The sequence below is a fragment of the Spea bombifrons genome, chromosome 11 (assembly GCF_027358695.1).
Source record: "Spea bombifrons isolate aSpeBom1 chromosome 11, aSpeBom1.2.pri, whole genome shotgun sequence".
In the NCBI taxonomy this organism is placed as follows: Eukaryota; Metazoa; Chordata; class Amphibia; order Anura; family Pelobatidae; genus Spea; species Spea bombifrons.
In genome coordinates, this window is record NC_071097.1 from 10,627,411 (window position 1) to 10,651,303 (window position 23,893).

The 23,893-nt window shown below is 41.1% G+C and overlaps 1 protein-coding gene and 1 long non-coding RNA gene across 2 annotated transcripts in view; both read right to left on the bottom strand.

The window, feature by feature from the left end:
- The window catches only part of PSD (pleckstrin and Sec7 domain containing), a 250,839-nt gene that overhangs the window by 166,617 nt on the left and 60,329 nt on the right, over positions 1-23,893 (bottom strand). Inside the window, exons 2-3 of the mRNA XM_053450936.1 lie at positions 18,052-18,990; positions 16,306-16,405 (exon numbers count right to left, since the gene is read on the bottom strand). Of these exons, the coding sequence (XP_053306911.1) occupies positions 16,306-16,405; positions 18,052-18,888 (937 nt within the window). The 5' untranslated portion in view covers positions 18,889-18,990. The remainder of the gene's footprint in view (positions 1-16,305; positions 16,406-18,051; positions 18,991-23,893) is intronic.
- Positions 586-3,924, bottom strand: LOC128469100 (uncharacterized). Its single transcript, XR_008345915.1, has 2 exons — positions 3,827-3,924; positions 586-998 (listed from the first exon to the last, which is right to left on the bottom strand). It is a non-coding gene; the product is annotated as an uncharacterized LOC128469100 (long non-coding RNA).

Below are 23,893 nucleotides of genomic sequence, written 5' to 3' on the forward strand. Positions count from 1 at the left end.
AATAATGGAACAGATCCTTCCTGTTTGGGAGAGTATTAGAGAGTTACATAGTTACACAGTTATATAGGCTGAAAAAAAGACATGCGTCCATCAAGTTCAGCCTTTCCTAAATCTGTTAATTTGTTGCTGTTGATCCAAAAGAAGGCAAAAAAAAATCCTTCTTGACCCCAAAATGGCAGTCAGATTTCTCCTTGGATCAATAAGCTGTTTCCCCATAATTAAAGATTATATCCCCGAATATTATGTTTTTCCAGGTATCCATCCAGTTGCAGTTTAAAAGTCTGTGCAGACTCTGATAAAACTACCTCTGCAGGCAGAGAATTCCACATCCTTATTGTCCTTACTGTAAAAAAACCCTTTCCTCTGCTTAAGTCTAAATCTCCTTTCTTCCAGTCTAAATGCATGACCACGTGTCCTATGCATAGTCCTGTTTATGAACAGATTTCCACACAATGGTTTGTATTGGCCCCGAATATATTTATATAATGTTATCATATCCCCTCTGAGGCGATGTTTTTCTAAACTAAACAGATTTAAATTAGTTAACCTTTCTTCATAACTATAGTGCTCCATTCCTTTTATTAATTTGTAGCCCGCCTCTGCACCCTTTCTAGTGCTATGATATCCTTCTTTAGAATAGGTTCCCAAAATTGCACAGCATATTCAAGGTGCGGCCTTACCATTGATTTATACAGAGGCAAAATTATATCTTTATCCCGCGACCTGATGCCCCTTTTTATACCCGACAATACCTTACTGGCCTTAGCAACCGCAGACTGACACTGCACATTGTTGCCTAGTTTGTTGTCTATAACAATTCCCAAATCCTTCTCATTTGTCATTACCCTTAATTCACTACCGTTTAGGGTGTAGGTTGCTTGTGCATTCGCTACCCCGAAGTGCATAACTTTACATTTATCTACATTGAATTTCATCTGCCATTTGTGTGCCCAGTCCCCCAGTCTATCTAGATCCCTCTGCAGCACAGTAATATCCTGCTCGCCCTGTATAACTTTACCTAGTTTAGTGTCATCTGCAAACACAGAAACATGACTTTCAATGACTACTGCCAGGTCATTTATAAATATGTTGAATAGAATTGGTCCCAGAACAGAACCCTGAGGGACACCACTTACCACTTTTGACCAGCTTGAAAATTTACCATTTATAACAACTCTCTGTTCTCTATCTCTAAGCCAATGTTCTACCCATGAACGAGAATTTGCATCTAGGCCAATTTCTTTCAGTTTGAATACTAACCTATTGTGTGGAACCGTGTCAAACGCCTTGGCAAAATCCAAGTAGATTACATCCACTGCAAAACCCTGATCGACACTTCTACTTACTTCTTCGTAGAATGCAATTAAATTAGTTTGACAGGACCTATGTTTCATAAAACCATGCTGATTTTTGCTAATAATACTGTTCTTCCCAAGGAATTCTTGAATATTATCCCTAAACAGCCCTTCAAATACTTTCCCAACCACAGAAGTTAAGCTCACAGGTCTATAATTTCCGGGCACAGAGTTGGAACCCTTTTTGAAAATAGGAACCACATCTGCCTTCCTCCAATCCTCTGGTACAATTCCTGAAAGAAAAGAATCCCAAAAGATTAGAAACAGAGGTTCACTTATTTCCTGACACTCGTGGGTGAATACCGTCAGGCCCCGGAGCCTTATTAACATTAATTTTCTTTAGTTGCTGCAGCACCTTGTTCTGGGCCATTAACAGTTTGACTGAAAATATTTCTCAGTGGTCCTATGTATCTCCATTGCCATAGGCTCCTCCTTAACATATACTGAGGAAAAATAGTTAAAGTTTCTTCTTTTTCCTGGTCCTCCTTAACCAACGCTCCCCTCTCTGTTATTAATGGACCTACGTTTTCATTCTTTGTTTTTTTTTTAGAATTTATGTACTTAAATAATTTTTTGGGGTTAGTTTTTCTCTCTTTGGCAATCACCCTCTCATTTTCTAGTTTAGCCCATCTAATCACCTTTTTGCATTCTTTATTGGCTTCCTTATATCTTATATAGGATGCCTCTGATTCGTCTGATTTAAATGCTGTAAAAGCCATTTTCTTATTTTTAATTTCCTGCTCAACGACCCCACTAAGCCACATCGGTTTCAATTTGTTTCTTTGATATTTGTTTCTTAGTGGTACATACTGAGAAGTGTACCCCGCTAATATTTGTTTGAAAATACTCAAATTTTCCTCAGTATTTTTATCCCTGAAGAGTTTTTGCCAGTCAATAAGTTGTAAAGCTGCCCTTATCTTATTGAAATTGGCCTTCTTAACATTATACGTTTTAGTATTCCCCATGGGCAATTTCTTTTTTGAGTTTATTTCGAAAGAGACCATATTGTGATCACTATTACCCAAGTGCTCCCCCACTTGAATGTTAGACACAAGATCAACATTGTTTGTTATCACCAGATCCAAACAAGTATCCTTTCTAGTTGGTGCTTGTACCAGTTGTGACATGAAGGTGTCATTTAACAAGTTCAAAAACCTGAATCCCCTTGCAGAACTACTAGTCCCTCTATCCCAATGTATGTCCGGGTAATTAAAATCTTCAATAATTAACGTGTTACCCAGATGTGCAGCTTTCTCAATTTGCTCTAACAGCTGCTCTTCCTCATCATTATTAACATTAGGTGGTTTATAACAGATCCCAACCAGTAGTTCTTTTCCTTTTTTTTGCCCCAAGTTGATATCTACCCATAAAGCTTCCACAAGTCCCTTGTCGCCTTCAAGCTGCTTAATATTTGACTTTAGCTCGTTGCTAACATACAAGCATACTCCTCCTCCCTTCCTGCTTTTTCTGTCCTTCCTATATAACGTATAACCTTTTAAGTTAACTGCCCAGTCATGGGTCTCATCCCACCATGTTTCTGTTATGCCTATTATATCATATTGCTTAGTGTATGCTATTGCCTCTAGTTCTCCCATTTTGTTATTTAGGCTCCTTGCATTAGCAAGCATACATTTAATATTACCCTGAGTCTCTTGAATTTTATGAGAATTTTTATTAATACATACCTCCTCTGTTCTGATCTTGCCCCTCCCCCCATCTCCACCCCCCTTGTTCTGATCTGAAGCCCCTCTCCTTTCTGCGCTATCTCCATTTTCAAGATCTCTGTGTCCCACCCCCCCACCACTAGTTTAAAAACTCCTCCAGCCTTCTAGCCATCCTCTCCCCTAGCACAACAGACCCTCTTCCGTTTAGGTGCAATCCATAAAGATTGTACCCAATCGCAAAATGAGCCCAGTGCTCTAGAAAGCCAAAACCCTCCTTCCTACACCATGACTTTAGCCACGCATTTAGCTCCCTGATCTCCCGCTGCCTTTCTACTGTTGCGCGTGGCACAGGTAATATTTCTGAGAATACTAGATTGGAGGTCCTTTTCTTGAGTTTATCTCCTAATTCCCTGAAATCATTCTTTAGGACCTTCCATTTTCCACTGACTTTGTCATTGGTACCAATATGGACCATGACAGCCGGGTCTTCCCCAGCCCCTCCCAATAATCCATCCACTCTGTCAGCAACATGCCGGACCCGAGCACCCGGGAGACAGCAAACTGTCCGGTTGAGCCTATCAGAGTGGCAGATTACCCTATCTACTCTCTTAATAAAAGAGTCCCCTACCACCACAACCTGTCTAGCCTTTCTTACGCTCTCAACCCCACTCATACTAGAGGGGCTGTTCCCTCGGCTGTTAGAAGGAACAGCTTCCTCCAGTATAGCTACTCCTGAGCTGATGCACCCAACATCTTCACTCAAGCGGGCAAATCTGTTAGGCTGCACAAGGTCAGGACTAGATAAACCTTTCCTCTTTCCTCCCCCTCTACCACCACGTGTAACTGTGACCCAGCTACATGCCTGTTCCCCAGCTGACTTATCTCCTCCCTCTTCACTACCTGCACCCACTAAACTCTGCTCAGTGAGCAGCAGACTCCTTTCAAGATTGTCTATCTCTCTCAAAGTTGCAATTTGCTTCTCCAGATCTATAATATGAGCTTCCAGAGAAGCCATTTGCTCACACCTGCCACAGAGGTATGGACCCTGGACGGATTCATCCAGGAATGCATACATGAAACAAGATGTGCATTGAGTCAGATCATCAATCTTGCTAACTCCCATAACCATACTCATAATCAAGTATAAGAAAAAAAAAAATAAAATAAATGAGAACCTACAAAATAACAGTTAAACAAGAACACCCGTCAAAAATAAACAGTTAAAAGTACAGAACTATAGTTCAACAAAAACCAGTCCAATATAAAGCAGTATAAATACACTACCTTGTGGAACCCCTGTTTCTCTTTCCAACTCCTGTTTCTTTTTAACTCCTACTTGAAAAAGAGACCATCTCAATGCAGAAGCAACTCAAGTGAGTACTAGGAATTCATTATGGTCTCCCCGCCTGGTCAAGCTTAAATACACTAAAACATAATATGAACGATATTTCACTAAGTGGAAAAGACACGGTGTATTTAAAATTTACCAGATACTGAAAGATGGTAAGATAATGGCTTTTCCTTTGCTGAAGCTGCTTGCTGATCAAGTATCATTTAATTGCATAACTGTTAAAATAAACATTGTTGAATACTCATTCCCTCTTGATTCTGTTGCTAACAGTGTGGAATACTAAAAGGATATTACAATCACTCAATTTTTACAAAGAATGATATACCGTGTTTCCCCGAAAATAAGACACTGTCTTATATTTTTTTCCTCAAGAAGACACACTATGGCTTATTTTCAGGGGATGTCTTATTTTTATTAAGTATGGTACAACAATCTACATGTATTCAAATATACTCATCTTGTCTGGGGGTACAGATACTCAGAAAAAGCAGAGATAGGCCAGCAATGCTGATGTGTAAGGGCTGGCTTATTTATCAGGGATCCAGTGAGAACTGGGCCCAATCTGCACAGTGGAGCTGGGATGATCTCTTTGGGCTCAGTAGCAGACTGCTTGCTGAAGCTTTTCCCCTATCCCCTGGTGTTTGTATGGGGTGAGAGAGACCCACAGACTGTTGCTGGTCAGTGCTGGGGAGCAGCAGCTTTACTGGTGTTTGTGTGGGGTGAGAGAGACTCACAGACTGTTGCTGGTCAGTGCTGGGGAGCAGCAGCTTCACTGGTGTTTGTGGGGGTGAGAGAGACCCACAGACTGTTGCTGGTCAGTGCTGGGGGAGAGAAACCCACAGTGCTGAATAAAATGGCAGCCATAGCTTTACTTCTTCCCCCTGCTCCTCACTTCACTGAGGAGACTTTTACTTTCACTTTCTATGTCTCCTCCCTCTATGCCTCACTGCATAGCCATGCCTATCACTATGTCTTATTTTCTGGGTATGGCTTATGTTGAGCAAATGCTTAGAAATCCTGCTACAGCTTATTTTATGGGTATGTCTTATTTTCGGGGAAACACGGTAGTACAACTATTTAAAAAGGAGTACTTTATTGAATAATAAATAATTACAACCCCTTTTTTTCTCTCTATCTTTCCTGGCCCTTATGGCTTTTGTGGACATCCCCCTCCTCCCAGGTTTTCTTTCTTTTTCTGGGAGCGTGGGAGGCTATGGGCTCCCTCCAGAAGGCAATTGTCTTGGCGAATGCCTTCCCGTGGGGTATGGACAGGTGTTGCTTGTCTTAAGTGTCTTTTTTTTTTCTTTTTCAGGTCCCTGTTAATCGACCCATTCCCAGTTTGAGGTTGGGATACCCGGTTTTTGTGGGATTCCCAAAGTCTGAAAGGAGGAGGGAACAGGGTTGTCTTGGGTACTGTTTGTTCGACAGGAGAGGGAGCTCTCTCCAGGTCGTACTGCTTGAAGTTTATACAATGTGGAAGTGGGGTACACGGTACTACTGTCAGTTATATGTGTTCATAACCATGATTTTTGTAATGGGGGGGATATAAAAATATATGCAGGTATATTGGAGGAGTCAGGGAGGTTATCTCATCCCTAATACATTTAGATCAAGTTGGTTTTGTTCCCGGAAGATCCTAATATAGGAAGGATTTTGGACACCTTAGATTATAGTTAGACGAAGATGAAAGCAATGGCAATTTTGGTGTTAGATGCCGAAAAAGCTTTTCACTGAGTAAATTGGAACTTTCTAGAAGAGACTCTTGTCTGTTATGGGATGGAGGGCGCTTCCTTGGCTCTGTCTTAGCCTTATCCACAAAACCTTCAGCAAAGATCAGTGTTTAAAAATTTCCAATGGCACGAAACAGGGGTGCCCGCTTTCTCCGCTGTTGTTATCTATTCTTACTATAGAACCCCTGGCCATAAGGGAAAATTTATACTGCATCGGGAAGCTCTAAAATAAATCTTTATGCAGACTATGCGCTTCTTACTGTAGAGGACCCCCATGCATCACTCAGGGAAGTGATGAGGGAAATAGAAAGTTATAGAGCAGTATCAAATTATTGCCTCAATATAGATAAAACTATGATTATGGCCCTGTATACCTCGGATGAGCTAATGAAGAAAATAAAGAGAGACTATGAGTTTAAATGGGTTAAAGATCTTATATATTTAGGAATATTGATTGGAACAGAACTGTCTAAAATTCTGGAAATCTCCTACCACTATTTAAGCAGATAAACAAGAACTTGCAAGATTGGAAAAATCTAGAAATATCATGGTGAGGGAGGATAAAAGTAGTAAGAGCATATGTGATGCCAAAATTGAGTTATCTATTTAGTATACCAATATCCACACTCAATAGGATTGTTTACTTTAATTTATATATTTAATTTATATATTTATATATATTTATTTATAACATGTTTTACTCCCTTTTTTAGAGAGTGCAATTCTCTCTTCTGCGTGTGATTTGGCAGCTCTTATAACTTGCTTTGCCTCTTTCTGCCTAATCTTATAGATCTGTCTATTTTCCTCACTTTGGGTATTTGTGTATGTACTAAAGGCTAACCTTGTTTTTTTATGGTTTTGGCCACTTCTGCAGAGTACCACAGCGGTTTCTTTAATTTTTTACTCTTACTGACCAGCCTTACACAAATTTCTGTTATCTTCAATAATACAACTTTTAAATAATCCATTTCTCCTGGACTCCATTTAAATGGCCCCAGTCTGATAGTGACTCCTCTACACATATTCTCATTTTAGAAAAGTCAGCTGTTCTAAAACTTTTGTTTTTGTGTGGTGATATTAAACCACACCCCACTAGATCCCAAACTTTCACCCATAGAAATATCCGTTAACAAATCTCCATTTGTGAACACTAAATCCAATATGTCCTCCTTACGAGTTGGCTCCTCAACTACTTGTTTTAAAGATAATCCCAGTAAGAAGTTTAGAAGATCTGCACTCTGGGCACAACCAGCTACTTTGGTTTTCTAGTTCATATCAGGGAGATTAAAGTCCCTCATGATTATAACCTCCCCCTTCGCTGTCATTTTAGCTATTTCATCCACTAGTAGATTATCTAGTTCTTCTACTTGTCCTGGGGGTCTATAAATCACACCTACACGAGTTACTATACTTCTGCCAAATTGTAATGTAATCCAACCTGACTCCATGTTCTCCTCACCAACTTGTGTTAAGTTTAAGTTTCTTATTTTTCACATATAGGGCCACCCCTCCCCCTTTCATTCCCTTTCTGTCTTTTCTATGTAAAGAGTAACCCGGTATTGATATGTCCCAGTCATTTTTCTCATTATAGTAACAGCCACTATATCAACATTCTCAGTTGTCACAACAGTTACAGGTTCATGGATCTTATTCCCTAAACTGCGAGCATTTGTAGACATGACCTTTAGCTTGTCATTTAACACTAATGCTGCAATCGCTTTCTGTCCTTGTTTTGGGGGGGCACAATATATGCTTCTCCCTATTATCTGTATAGACCAAGTGTTGCGTCTTCTCACAATGGAAGCACTCACTGCAGGAGTTCTTCTGCCCAGATAACCACTACCGAGAGAGGAGCCCTCAGTAGCGATAATCCAGGACTTAGATGATCCCAACAGCAAGGTGGCCTCAGTGATGGCAGAATATAGGTAGGTACTGAGTAAATCATAACAAGTTACAGCTACAGGCAGGGTAAATTCAGGCGTTACAGCAATGAACCGGTTAACTCTACACAAAGCGGGTGTCGCTCGTGTATCACTAGAGGTACTCACCACAGGAGTTATTCTGCCCAGAAAACTGCTGTATAGGGAGAAGCCCCAACAGTGGTAATCCAGGACTTAGATGATCCCAACAGTGAGACACTCTCCGTGAACACAGGTAGCAGGTAAGTACTGAGTATGGCAAACAGGTACAGGTGAGGATGTCAGACAAGCCAGGTCAGTATACAGGAGCAGGTTAGCAGACAAGGCCGGGTCGGTACACAGGAGCAGGTTAGCAGACAAGGCCGGGTCGGTACACAGGAGCAGGTTAGCAGACAAGGCCGGGTCGGTACACAGGAGCAGGTTAGTAGACAAGGCCAGGTCGGTACACAGGAACAGGTTAGCAGAGGTACAAAATCACAAAGGCAAAAGGGAGGTCAAGCAGGCAAGGGTCCAAAAACAAAGATCAGCAGCAAAACTCAGAGTCACAGGCAAAGACCACAACAGGGTGCCTGTGAAAGGACAGCAAGGATTTTAAATCTGGCGCCAAACAGAAGACCCCGCCTCCGAGCAGAGTCAAGGCCACGCCTCCAGACGTCCATCACGTCCACGGCACCAGCCAGAAGGAGTAGCTGCGCCCCTAGTGGACGGACCGGCGGCCGGACAGCAGGTAAGGAACTCCTCTGGGAACTCCTGCATAGACGGGCAGCCTTAGATCTGCTCGTCGAGGAGTTCCCGGATCCGACCTTCCTTCTCCCGTGTCGGCGGTCGGTCTGTTCGCCGCCGGCACGGAGAGAACGTGTACGTCCCTCGGGTGCCCGTGCGCCGCGAGCGGTAGTCCGCTCGCCGACCACGGGTCCGGAGAGAGAAGTATCGGGTCCCCGGGATCTGCGAGCAGACCCGCGGCTACCAGGACCCGAGGACGTGACAGTGACAGCGGGTAGTCATACAAGTCAGGGGTCGAACCACAAGCGGGTAGTCAGACAAGTGAAACCGGTACACAGATATCACAGACTAAAGTGCAGAATCACAAGGCAGAGCGTAGTCAGGCAGGCAAAGGGTAAAAAAGTCTGAGATCTGGAACACAAGCAATTCAACGCATCAGAAGACCACAACAGGGTGACTGAGAGTAGCATTTCCGGGTTTTTAAATCCAGTGCCTACACTGAAACCCCTCCTCCTACCCACATCATGGCTGTGCCTCCAGACATCCATCAGACCCACGGCTCCAGCCGTGTGGCTTAGCTGCGTGCCCTGTGGATCTGCTGGCGACCAGAGGACAGGTAAGAGATTCCCTCTGGGGACTCCTGTGCTGACGGGAATCCCCAGACCTGATCTCCCATCTCCCGAGCTGGCGGTAGGACTGCCGACCACCAGTGGGGAAAGACCAGGACGGAGTCTCGGGTACCCGTGAACCGCGAGCAGACGTCCGCTCGCCGGTGACGGGACCTGAGACCGTGACACCAAGCCAGCAGATCCACAGGGGACGCGGCTAAGCCACACGGCTGGAGCCGTGGGTCTGATGGATGTCTGGAGGCACGGCCATGATGTGGGTAGGAGGAGGGGTTTCAGTGTAGGCACCGGATTTAAAAACCCGGAAATGCTACTCTCAGTCACCCTGTTGTGGTCTTCTGATGCGTTGATTTTGTTCTTCACATTTGAGGCCTGAATGCAACTTGAGTGTTAGGAACATATGTTATCAATTATGTGACGTAGCTTAGAGGGCCTTCTATGGAATGCCAGTGTATCCTATGACTGCTCCAATAGGATTCCTTAAATTCATATATTGCCCATATATAGTAACAACGTGTATCCTAACTGAGGGTAAAGGGGTATAAATATGCATGGTTACAAGGGCAAGGTCTCTTTCTACACTCTTTCACCTTCATCTCACCAAGAATACTGAGCCTACAGTACCTGTTACCACCATTTGTTCCAGCAACCAGCACTGTATGTATATTCATTTGTTATTGAATAAACTGCTTAAGAAGACTTTATAGCTGTAGTCTTAATTGCTGTTTGGTCACTGGAGAAGCTTAGATATTCAAGACAAAGAATATTCTAACAAATTGACCAGCCAGCCAGTTTTTAGTCAGTTTTCTACGGCGAGCCTTTACTACACATTTCTTTTTTAATTTTCCTCTTCTGACAAAGGGGGGATAGTGTGCAGATCTGAAGTTGTCTGAAGAGATCAAATCCTCTTACTAAAAAGAAACCTAGCAGTGATCAGAAGAAAGTGTAATTCGCCACTACCAGACAACGTGGTGAGAAGGAAAGAGCATTCCAGAACGTGTATCGTACTGAGAGCAGATTGAGCAAGCAACTGATCTATGGTAAGTATGGATTTTATTAATACTTTGTCGCAAGTAAACTTGTATATACGTTTGTTCCTTATACGGCCAGTGATTCAACTTTGTGGCGTCAGTGTGAAGATGCAAATTATAAGATAGACAAAAAGATATTTTCTGTGAATAAGGAGAAACCCAAGTTGAGAAATGTAGCGAAAATGATTAAGATTTTTAATACATTACTTGATGGTGGTGATCTGACTAATAATGTTAGTCAAAGTAATTCACAGAGTAGTGACATGGTTAAAAATGAGATGCAGATGTCTTATTAACAGAAGAGATTTCTGATTTGTCGAATTGTTAAGAAATTAAGAATTTGTTTATTACAAATTTGCAGAAGGACTTGAAACAAGTTTGTGTTAATATAAGGAAAGACATAGCTTAATACCAGAAAATGTAGAGGACGAACCAGAGGTCAGTTCAGAACTGGAACTACAAAGAAAGAAACTTAGAAATAAAGCAGCAAAATTAAAATGACAAATATAAAGTGAATTAATGAAATTACCACCGTATAACTCTAATTTGGATGCATTTGGTAATGCAGATGTATTTGAATCCAATACAGACAAGCATAGCTTGTCTGATGAAAAATAGATTGCTTAAGATGTGGTTGCCATCATACATGAGTAGAAGGTTGATCAATAAAAATTTCCTTAACACGTGATATATGTGCTCATTGAAATGTGAACTAAATAAAATAAAATTATATATAATACTCCCCCAATATTGCACTGCAGCACCCAACCTGAGTATTCCTCCAAAAAATCCAAAATCAAATGTAGTCAGAAGAAGGGGCGCATATACATAGGGAGAAAAAACAAAAACAAATCCCACAATAGTGTAGTATGTTTGGGAAAAGCAGACTAGAGAAACTCTGATTACGGAGATATTAACGGCATTCATGGTATTTATGGTGTTTATTAAAATAAATTATCGTATTTATGAATTTATAAGATATAAAATTATGGTTACTGGGAGGTTTAATTAATATAAATTATTTAATAAATTATTTAATAAATTAAGTTAAATTATACAATATGTCATTTTATGAATTTAAACATTTTATACTGATTGCACTATTTAATCATTGGTTTTTATTATTTAATCATTGGGTTTAATATTAATACGATATTTATGATAATTTTAATTATTTAATTAATTTATCAATACAATAACTCATTAACTCATCTTCTTATAATGGAAATAAAATGAGGGACTCTCTGTTGCTATAATAATCAAACACAAACATGTTTTGTATAGAATGAGAATTTTTATTTATTTATTGTAATCACTATTCTGGTGGCTCGGGCACATACATCTCTGCCGGCTGTGGCTTGATTCCTCTACTAACAAGACGAGAGATGATCCGGACAGTCCTTGCTGACGGCTTTCTGTCTTTTTCCCTCCCATGATGAGAGACAAAACGGACGCGAAATATATTATTAAAAACGGCATAATGTCCGCAGTTCGTCGTAACGAGGGGAAAGCGTGACAAAGGGCATTCTGCCCTCATCTAAGATGGCCGCACGCATAGCGAGGCACGTCCCCGGATAGCCTATACGAATGACGGAAGAACGCACATACCCGGCATTCATATCATGACCGTCCTTAAAAATCGGTATACGGAACAAGGAACATCTGCTTTATTTACTACATTCTCCTGAAGAAGCTGGGACAAACCGGCGAAACGCGGTGAGAGACTTTTGTAGGTTGTATCAACCTTCCTTACTTGTACTGGGCTCGTTTGCATGACTCTTTTGTTATGCCTCCATGTCCTGTAAGTGTTTTTAGTATTTTTAATGTATGAAGCTGGAAGAGATATAAACCAAAAAGACAAAAATCCAAATTCCATGTGTGAAGTGAAAAAAGTGTAAATAAATACTCCCCAAGATAGCAGCTTCCAAAAAACACTCTTCCTCAAAATGCTCAGCAATACAATAAGACAACCAAGGAGCGCATATACACGAGGAGAAAACAAAAACAACACTAATAGTGCAATATGTATATAAAATGAAAAATAAAAAAAGGGTGTAAGATCCACTCACAAACTTGCTGAATAAATCAGGCTCATCAGGGTTCAGTAGTAGCAGAATTTAATATCTTCTAAAATAATTATTGCAGGCACAACTATATCATAGTGTGCAAAAGCGCAGATAAAACAAAGTCCCAGATCCACTGTATAAAATACTCTCTCGGAATAATATCAGCTCTCTCGACGCGTTTCGCCAGTGCTATACTGGCTTCCTCAGGAGAAAAGTTCAAAATTAAAACAATTGCTTTACTTCCAGTACCAACATCACTTAAGGCATTAAGACAGTTTTTGGGATTCATGAATTTTTCCATGGAATTCATTGAAGGATTTGCTGAAAAAGCAAAACCTTTATATGACCTGTTAAAGGATAATGAATCAAGTACATACGTCTGAGACGGCTGTCTCAGCAGTACTTTTACAATTGCAACAAGAAACAGAGAATTGTAGGGTACTTCTCCAAGGTTCTTTCCCCAGTGGAAAGAGGATTGGATGTTAGTTGGAGTGCATTTCGCTGTAATGGCATCTGAGCACATAGTGGGGTTCAAAGATATAATTCTCTAAACACCACATACACCTTTGAAACTTCTACTTGAAAAGGGAATACCAGGTATTTCAAATAAGAGATTTTTACAGTGGTTGTTGGCATTGTCTTCTAAAAGAATCACGGTTGATCATAAGGCTAAGTATGTGCTTCCACAACTTATGCAATACGAAGGTAAACCACATGAGTGTAGATGATCTTCCTTCGGTTTTCAGAAATGAGGTAGGAAAATTTGATGAATCTGTATTTGTTGATGGGTCCGGATTTTGTTCAGATGGAAAGTATTACACAGGATATTCCATTTGGTATCCAGAAAGAGGGTATTCAATTGAACATAAATTGCCAGGACACTTCTCAGCACAACGTGCAGAATTGGAAGCTGTAAAAACTGTATTGGAGATTGAGGAAAAGGAAAGTAAAGGTAAAGGAAGTAAGATCATTGACAGAACATTTACCCATATGGAAAAGAAGAGGCTTTGTAGATGCTTCAAACAAAGTGTTAACACACAAAGATTCACTTGAAGCTATATTTGAACTTGCTTCTCAAGTTCCAGGATTTCATGCCATAGTTAAAGCGCACATAGAAAGGACAAAGATTTTCACAGTGTAGGGAATGAAACAGCTGACATGTTAGCCAAACGGGCAGCTTTAACAGGTGAACCTGTATACCAAACTGAACCTGTAGTCATAGCATTGGTAAAAAAAAGGCAAGCACGCAGTCTCCCTCATTTGCAATGGAACAAGCAAAGGATCCATCCCTTGCAGCCTCTCGGGTTGATCCGAAACCTCCATTTGTTCATGAGAACGGGGTTTTGTGTAATGACCATAATGGAGAATTATGTCCTGTTATGCCTGAACATTTGAAGACTTTCTTTACACAGTATAATCATGAAAGCCTAGGTCAAATAGGACAAAAGAGGTTCTTAGAAATACTAAAAGAAAAATTGTATTGGGAAAAAAAAGAAGAAACAGTACAGCAAGTAGTGCAATCATGTCTCATTTGTGCACAGGTAAATCCTAGGCCCAAAGGACAAAAACCGTGGTCTACATTGCAAATAGATTTCATAGGTCCATTACCATCAGCAAAAAATGGGTTGAAATATGCCTTAGTGGTTTGTATTTTCTAACTGGGTAGAATGTATACCATTTAGGAAAGATGATTCTTTTTGTACAACACAAGCTTTGTGGTGTTATATCTTCAGCAGATGGGGTTTTCCTAGAATGCTTGAATCCGATCGAAGTACTCATTTCACTGGTAAGGTTATGCAGTCTTTATGCGCAATTTTGGGAATAAACCAATGATTTCATGTTCCATATCACCCACAATCATCTGGTATTGTGGAACGTATGAACAGAACATTGAAATCAATACTTCCAAAAATGTTACTTGACAAAGGTAATACATGGGTAGAAGTCCTCCCAGCTGCTCTTATGGGTCTTAGAGGTACAACATCATCAGCTACACAGTATGCACCATTTGAACTTATGACTGTTAGAAGAATGCCACTTGCTTTCCCTCATGAACCATATTTGTCCACGTCACAAAAAGATGCCATAACTAAAACAAAATGGTTACAATTGCTGCAAGATAACTTAGCAGAGCTTCTTTCATTTGCAGCAACCTGTATGCAGAAAATGGCACCTCCAGATTTTTCAAAGGGGGGTATGGTCATGATAAAAACTTTTAGGAAAACTGGGCCATGGGAGGCAAATTGTGAAGGCCCGTATAACATTATAGATACAATGGGCAAGATAATGTTAAAAGTTCAACAACCATTGCATATTATGAGTAACAAACGCTGACAAAAATGTGTTTGGGTTCATTCTGATCAATGTAAATTGTATATAACTAAATATTGATATTGTATATTTTCTTTTCTCTAGTGTGTACAAAACAGATCCATGGGTGATGCAGACTCCAACAAAAGTTCCTTATGGCAAAGACATCTGACATTCAAGAAGAGACAATCCTTTTTGTTTCTAGCAGTTCTGAAGGTGACAATACTGATGATTGACTGTTCTAAGGATGATTTACAAATTCAAGAAGATTTACAGATGCTACGACCAACTCATATCCAATTTAACGATACTCAAGAATTCCCAGACATAATCAGGAAAGAAAAGAGAAGTGGATGATTTTAATGGTCATGTGTGTTTAGGTCAATAGTTTCAGGTACATCTTGGTGGAAAAACTTTGCTAAGTCAACAGAAATTATGGCAAAATCATCTGTTGGTTCTGCTGTCACCAATATTTTGTTACACCCATTTATTATTGTCTTATTTGTATCTTTTATATGTATTATTTTTCAAATATGTTTATTATTTAGAATAAGAAAAGCGTATTTAGGTATTCAAGAAAAGATAAAGCAGGCAGAGATCTTATTAAGGGAAACTTTAAGACGTAGGATGCTGATGTCTTACACAGATCCTTTTTTATAATATTCTTATCGTGTACATATCTTCCTGCACTCACTGAATGTGATACGAATGTTGTATGAATGGACAGCAAACATATTTATTTATGGTACAAAACCATAAACAGGGGGAAGTGTAAGAAATAATTTTTAGACTTTTATTTTGTTCTGCACATTTTAGGCCTGAATTCAACTTGAGTGTTAGGAACATATGTTATCAATTACATGATAAAACTTGATAAAGACCTCATTGTGAGGTCGAAACGTTGTTGTCCTTCTCCTTCAATAAACCTGCTTGAGTGGAACCCTTGAGTGCCTGGAGCCTTTTTCTATTTTGATTTACTGGGGAGCTGGCCCTTCCTGGCACAGCTAAGCACCTGAGTTGCTGTGGTGTGTGTGCAGATTCCTGATTCTGGTGACTAGCAAACAGAATGGTGGCACTACATTTTTAGGGGCTTTAAGCAAAACATTTAGAAGGGGCCTGTGTTATATCTTAGCACTAGCAGACATACTAAACATGCTTTGGAATGTGCAGAAACTGGTTTGGGAATAGGTTTCACTAAACACACCTCCACAGCCCTGAGACTGAAAAATTGCACTACACATACATTAGTGGCATTGCCAGGGCCCCCTAACTATGTAGAGGTGTTAAGTGGCTTTTATAGAAGCGCAGCCACTAAACAAAATATGAATATGAATCCGTACATATATGTAAAAGACATATGATGACATGTCTGGTATTATGATAATAAACAATTACTTGTTTGAAAATAAAAATAATGTTATTCTGTTGGAAAACAACTGTCAGACACTGATACAAAAATGTGTTGGTGTTTTTTATTTTGTTTTTTTTTTTAACAAGAGTAGTGCTACATCAGAAATATCCTGCACTTACCTGCGTTTTGTTTGGGAGAACCATAGAAGAATTCCCATTTAGCCTTTGCAATCTTCTGTGCATGGAGAGAAGCCTCCTTTTGAAAACCTCTTGCATCAACCTAGATATTGTAAAACATGTGTTCAATAAAATGGAGAAAATAAAACAGGTACACAATAAAACAACCAGTTACTAGGTAAGTATCTAAATTAGGGCTGCAACTAACGATTATTTTCATAATCGATTAGTTGGCCAATTATTTTGTCGATTAATCGGATAAAAAAATGAATGTAAATTTTTCATTTATTTAAAATAATTTAATAAACAAATGATGTTAAATACAAACAGCAGGCTTGCCATGCTGCCTCCCACATATGCCACGCTGCCTCCCACACATACCACTCCACGCTGCCTCCCACACATACCACTCCACGCTGCCTCCCACATACCACTCCACGCTGCCTCCCACACATACCACTCCACGCTGCCTCCCACACATACCACTCCACGCTGCCTCCCACATATGCCACGCTGCCTCCCACATATGCCACTCCACGCGGCCACCCACAAATGCCACTCCACGCTGCCTCCCACATATGCCACGCTGCCTCCCACATATGCCACTCCACGCTGCCTCCCACATATGCCACTCCACCCCCACATATGCCATTGTGGCCCCAGATATGCCTTATACACCCCGATACACCACTCCATCCTCCCAGACATGCCACACTGCCTCCCCACATATGCCTTATATACCGTATATGTCTTATACCCCCAGATATGTCACTCCGTCCTCCCCAGATATGCCTTATACCCCCCCAAGATATCTCATAGTCCCCTCATAGAGTCACAGACCCATTCACAGCACACTGACACCATACTTTTATAAATAAGCACTGGGTTAATCTTCACTGCCCCCAGGATTTAGATTCCCCTTAGTTTGCCCCCCCTTATCTCTAACTGCACCTTAAGTTAACTTTATTAAGTTAATCAAATTAACCCTCAGTCCTCATCATTAAATTAACCCTAAACACCCCATTAACCATAACTACCCCTAAATTAACTCTAAATACCCCATCAAAACAAAACACCCCATTAACCATAACTGCCCCTAAATTAACCCTAAACACCCCATTAACCACAACTGCCTCAAATTAACCCCAAACACCCCATTAACCGCAGCTGCTCCTAAATTAACCCTAATCACCCCATTAACCATAGCTGCCCCTAAATTAACCCTAAACACCCTATTAACCATAACTGCCCCTAAACACCCCATTAACCATAGCTGCCCCTAAACACCCCATTAACCATAACTGCCCCTAAATAAACCCTAAACACCCCCATTAACCATAACTGCCCCTAAATTAACCCCCACCTCCCCTAACTTTCAGTAGCCCAAATCTTAATTTTATACTTACAGTTAGATGAGTGTCACAGCCATGTGGTTCTGGCCTTCTGGGAGAAGGAAGGGGTGGGGCCAGTTGTCACAGTGATTACACTGAGGGACTGGTAAGTAGGAGCTGCTGCTGTGAGTCAGACTAAACGGATTATATAATGAGAGGTATTTTTCAGAGTGTTTGCTCTGAAAAAACCCTCATTTTATAATCGATAATAATCGATTCAACTAATCGATAATGAAATTCGTTGGCAACGAATTTTATTATCGATTATTATCGATTTTATCGATTAGTTGTTGCAGCCCTAATCTAAATACAAAAACAATTCAAAATTACTTAATAGTTAGATCACTTTTCAAGGTACCTGCTCTTTCAGCTTAAATGCCTCTCCAACAAATCTCTTTAGCAGATGACTTGAGTTGTTAGAAGGATTTTTTTTGGATGATGTGACGATTGATGTCAAGTTTTTTGTATTAATATATCCATTAGAAGACTCAAAAGTCAACCCGTCTGCGAAATCTGCACAGCAGGGACTTTTTGATTCACAGTTGGACTCCCTGTTACAAAACAGCTTTGATCTAGCGCTTTGGGAAGATAAGGTCTCAAGTATTGGCGAACCAACCACTTGTTCACTAATGCAGAGAGCTTCTGGCAATATGTCTTCTTTTCCATGGCAAGATCCAAGCTCTTGTTTCACATTTATACTGCTCTCTTCGTGTTGGTCTCCATTGTCTTTTTGTTTAAAGTCTGATGAGTGGAATCCATTCAGGTTCTGCACACTGGACTTCTTGACAAATGTAAATGTTACAATAGAACTTTGCCCTAGTGGTTGAGAGAAAACTAAAGGTATTCTACTGCCTGGAGAGTAAAGTAGGTCATTTTGTTTATTTCGCAAAGGGCTGCAGGGAGCAGTTGCTCTCCCAGACCTATGTCCAATATCAGAAGGCTGGCAAACTAAAGAACCTGTGCTGTTATACATTCCAAGGTGTGCACGCCTAGCTTCAGGCATAAGACTCTTTCTTAATACTTGGATTCTCTGAGAATTAAGGTTAGGAGTATAACAATGTTGAGCGCTGTTGGTGATCTCCGGCTTTAATGCTGGCAGCCAAGGCTTCCCATCAAATTCTTCAAATGATCTAGGGGATGACAGAAGGCAGTCTCCTTCTATCTGGAAGTGAACAACTCCACTTGTCTCAACCATCCTTCCAAATTATAGTACATCAGTTATATTCAATTGAGCAATCAAAGTATTCAAGGAGTCTCTAAGATTATGTTGCAAGTATCTGCACATCTTTATATAACGCTGCAAAACAAAACAAAGGTTTAATCAAAATGTGTTATTAAAAATGATTGGGTTTACATACAAGGCACCATTAGGCACAACAGCCACTAATGATTCTATTATTGAATTAAAAAACAAACACACAAACAATGATAGCTGATATCATTGTGCATAAATGTGCAAGAAAGTGAGTAAAACTTGGTCAAAATATTAGCTGACCTTTGAGGTACTACTATTAAATCCATGCTCTCTTGCTTTCCATGGCCCCCCTTAATAAGTGGCATGTAAGATACATGGCGGTCTAGTGATAAACACAAAAAACTACCACTAAAGGAGTTTTGAAATAACAATATGCTACTTGTACTTATTGCCCTATAACGTACAAAAAGTTTACAAAAACATTGTGTATTTCTCACGACAAATAGTAGAATCTCTTTGTAAACTTTTCAGCATATTTTATATTTTTTAATAGTAAATTAGATGATATGATCAAAATCATTTTTGTCCTGAGAAAGAAAAATAATCTGGATGGGTTCACTAAATGAGAGAGAAGAAAATTGCGGTTCAACACAAGCACCGAAGAAATGAGAAAACATAAACAGCTCTGCACTTAAGGGGTTAATACATTCAGTAGGTGCTTTTTTTCTTCTTTTCTAAAAAGAAATAAAGTCAAGTACAAGCATTTCCATAGTCAAAGTTTCATTGCAGGGGCGTAACTAGAAACCTCAGGGCCCCGGTGCGAGAATCTGCTAAGAGCCAACCCATCTACCCCCTTCTCACTATCTACCCTGTCCCTCCCTACCCCCCTTCTCACTATCTACCCTCTCCCTCCCTAACCCCCTTCTCACGATCTACCCTCTCCCTCCCTAACCCCCTTCTCACGATCTACCCTCTCCCTCCCTAACGCCCCTTCTCACGATCTACCCTCTCCCTCCCTACCCCCCTTCTCCCGATCTACCCTCTCCCCCCTTCTCACGATCTCCCCACCCCTTTCTCACGATCTACCCACTCCCTCCCTACCCCACTTTGTAGGTCACTTACTGTCCACTCCTGTGTCGCTGGGCACGGCTTCACTGCCGAGCGCCGGCATATGACGTCGCCGGCACCCGAGACAAACGCCTCACGCTCCCAACACTGCACTCTGGGCAGCGCTGAGGCAGGCGGGAGCGGAGGCGGCAGCAGAGGCGGCAGCGGCGGGAAGCAGAGGAGTCCTGGAGTTCTGTCAGTCTGGGGGACCCAAGAGGTGCCGAGCGGTCGTTTTCAGCAACTGCTCAGCACCCCTTGGGCCCCCCTGACTGTCAGGGGCCCAAGTCGCAGTCGCGACCCCTGCGACCCCGGTAGTTTCGCCACTGTTTCATTGTATCCCTTTATCACTTTCCCATTTACATGTAAAACAAAACTTCTGGTAAAAGCCAAAGTATACATCTGCTTACTTGTTCTGCTTTTAAACAGACTTTTTTTTAAGTCAAGGGTGATTTTTGAGCGAGAGGGAAAAAGCATAAAGTTCAATATCATAAAATCAAGGATAAAATATCTTTACATTCCCCTCAGGTATAGAGCAATCTTTGTAAAATTTACATAGTATAAAATACCCAACCAGCATTCAAGAATGTATTATTGAGGTAAGTTAACACTCGTATTGGAGGAGTGTAAAAAGACAAGGAAGTGGTTCTTAGAAGAGTCTTGTATGCCTTATTTGGGCTAAAAAGAAGAGAGGCTATGTAACTCTCATTTAAACCTATCCGGCTACCTATTCTTCAGGTTGGGTACTGTTACCTTGCCGGTGGATCCGCTGTGTCCTCAAGCAGGGGAGCCGAGACGCAGCTCGCACAGGCAGCCCTCGGCTTGTCCTGCTCGCGGGAAACGCGGTGAGGTCCGTCCTGCCGCTGGACGCGCGCCCCCGTGTGGATCGAGAGATCTAGACGGGACGCGCACCTCGACGCCATGAGAGCCTGCGCAAATGGCTATCTCATGAATATTCATGACGGGTCTTAAAGGGACCTTTATCTTTTTTCCTCCTCCCCCTTAATTAGGTGGGTAGGAGGATCTAGGAGTGGAGGGATATTTAAGCCCTCAGTTTACAGTTATCCCTTGCCTGTGATAGTGCCTTTATTGCCTTCACTAGCATTTTGAACCCTGTTTGCTTTTTCGTTGCCTGAACTCTGCTTGTACCTGACTACCCGTTGTTTGCCGCCTGCCCTGACCTTTGCTCGTGACCCCGACTATCCGATTGCCTGCTCCTTGAATTCATCTGTACGTTCCTGCATTATTGGGGACCCCTGGTTGCTGATACTTCTTCCAGGAATCTGTGTAGCTCTTCATCACCGCTTGGGGGCGCCTTTCCTTGTACTGCAGCGTGGATCCACAGCCTGACCCGCCGATAGTGACAGGTACATGTAAGCAAATGAGTGTGCTGTCCACCTATGATTGTCTCCATGCCCTTAGTGGTGATGAATGTGTATGAGAGGATAACTCTATGGGTAGGTGAAGGAGAGATAGAAAACAAAAGAAAGGGGGAGAGGTAGCTGGCAAGAAAAGGGGGGGGTAGTAAGATTGAAATAAATATAGAGTGAGAATGAGTGAGAGAATGAATGAATTATGTGAATGAATGAGAAAATTAAATAATTCATGTGTGGATGAATTGTGTGTATGAGTGAGATAATGAATTAATGTGTGGATGGAATACTTGAATGATTTGTGAGAATACATTAATGAATATGTGTAAATGATTTGTGTGAATGAAAATGTAAATTCATGACTATATAAGTGTTTGTGTGTATCATAGATGTATAATTGATTTGTAGAAAGGCAAAGATGGCACTAGCAGGGTGTTTGAGCCTTAGGGACCAAGATGGCACAAGTGGGGTATTTATGGGACATAGATGGTACAGGGTGGGCTGTTTGGGAACAAATATGTCTTATACTTGGCTGTTTGGGGACAAAAATGGCAAGTCCTATTTGTGTAATTTGGGTGCTGGTCAGGTTCTATGTGAGCAATGTGGATGCCAGGGCTGGCCTTTGGTGTGTGCAAAATGTGATCTATGCCTGTAATTTAGGGGGGTTTTATCTATAACTGCTGAGTTTTTATGTAAATCCCAGTTGATCTCTATAGGGTTTTTATGTCTTATTCAGTTGATCAATACTCACAATGCTGTTTCAATCTCCCCAGGGTTTCTCCATTGGTAGAAATAGAGAATACTGCTTCTATCCAGGAATGCCATTCCTGTGCAGCAGGCGCAGGGGCTATAGGCACACTCAGGCAACCTGCACAGCCGACACCAGGTCCCTATGTAGAAACTGTGGAGAATGGGGCCATCTCAGCACTAGCTGTGATAATATTCTAATTAAATATAAGTATTACACCTCCTGGTGAGGTGGTGCTGCAAAGACACAGGAACAAACTCCCCAAAATGATCCAATTTAAATACAATCAAAATCACAATCAAAAGTGTCTGCACACCCAAATAATAAGTGAGTAAATTATACGTGCAACACAAAAATAATATGTACAAAGATAACCTTCCAGCAAGAGTTCCCACACAAAGTATCCAAAAGGCTCATATATAAAAGAAAGAGGAAAAAAACGCTATTAAGCAGACTGGACCCTTACAATTTAAAGGGCATAAATATGCCCATACATACGTATGATGATCTCCTTAGGAGTTTTTTTTATCCCACACCAGTACTTATTGTCCTCCGTTTCGGATGTTACAGAGCCCAGGCTTCAAACTTCGTAGCAGCCTAGCACAAAGAGGTGCCATTGACGACATTGGGAGGAGGAGTTAGAATTTCGGAAGTGGATCAGAGGACTAAGACGGCGTCTCTCTTGACAAAACAGATGTTGGAGTAAAACAGGAACTGGTTTATTGAACAACACACGTTTGTATACGGAACAAAATCAGATAAGGACATGATTAACAGTACCCTGCTTAGACAGCCTGGCACCAGAATCCAGTCAGCATAGCCAGCTATACACATATGCTCATAATGTCATTCATTCCAGGGTTATTTAGACAGCACAATTTGGTACACAGATAGCTGGGGTTCCAAGGATTTAGAAGGGGTTTGTGTCAGGGTACCCCGGTTTTGAACAATCACAACAGTGGGTCAACAACATCATCGGTGCCAGGAAGTCTGAGTGGATTGTTTGGGTTGGAGGGCTGGGGGCTGTTTCAGCAGGGATGCAAGGGTTTATGGCAGGAGATCTTGATGGGGAACTGGATTTATTGTTTAATGTGCCATTGCATGTTAAGGACTCCTGTCTGGTATAAACAGTCCAGCTCGGCTGCAATAAAGTGAAGTCTATTTTTTCACAATAAGCTTTTGCAGTCCTATTCCCAGGACAGACCTCGTATGCAGTGAAGTCACAAAGAAATAGTGTTACGGCTTTTTGTAGGGCCTTTACCCAAACATGCCGTCCTTTCAGGGGATGCTCGTGCATCCTATACAACTAGCTTTGCTGGCACTTTAATGAGGGGCAGTGTAGATGGACTCCCAACTGTATGTTTCGCCCCAAGTGCTCAGGATGCAAGGGTTCCCACCCGATGTCTCCTTTAAGAAGGTTAAGAGTGAGGCAAAATTTACCAACAGTGCCCATTTTTTGGAATGTTAGGAATTGGTGGGGGGGGTAGAGCGCAATATATATGTGTTTATTTTCACACATATATCCACTAATTTATTTAATTATTCATTTGTTATAAAATATTCATGTTTTTATTTTTATATAAAACATACAAATATTCTCAATCCGATTGTGAGGCAGTAGCTGTATGCCTACAATCTAATTTTTTTAGATAATAGTTTAAAATGTAATATTATAGCTTATAATTTATTATGCAGATGCAAGAAAGTCCCAGGCGAGAGCATGGAGCAAGAGGGGCGCATGACTGAGGAGACGTCAGGCAGCCCTCTCCCCCTCCCTTTT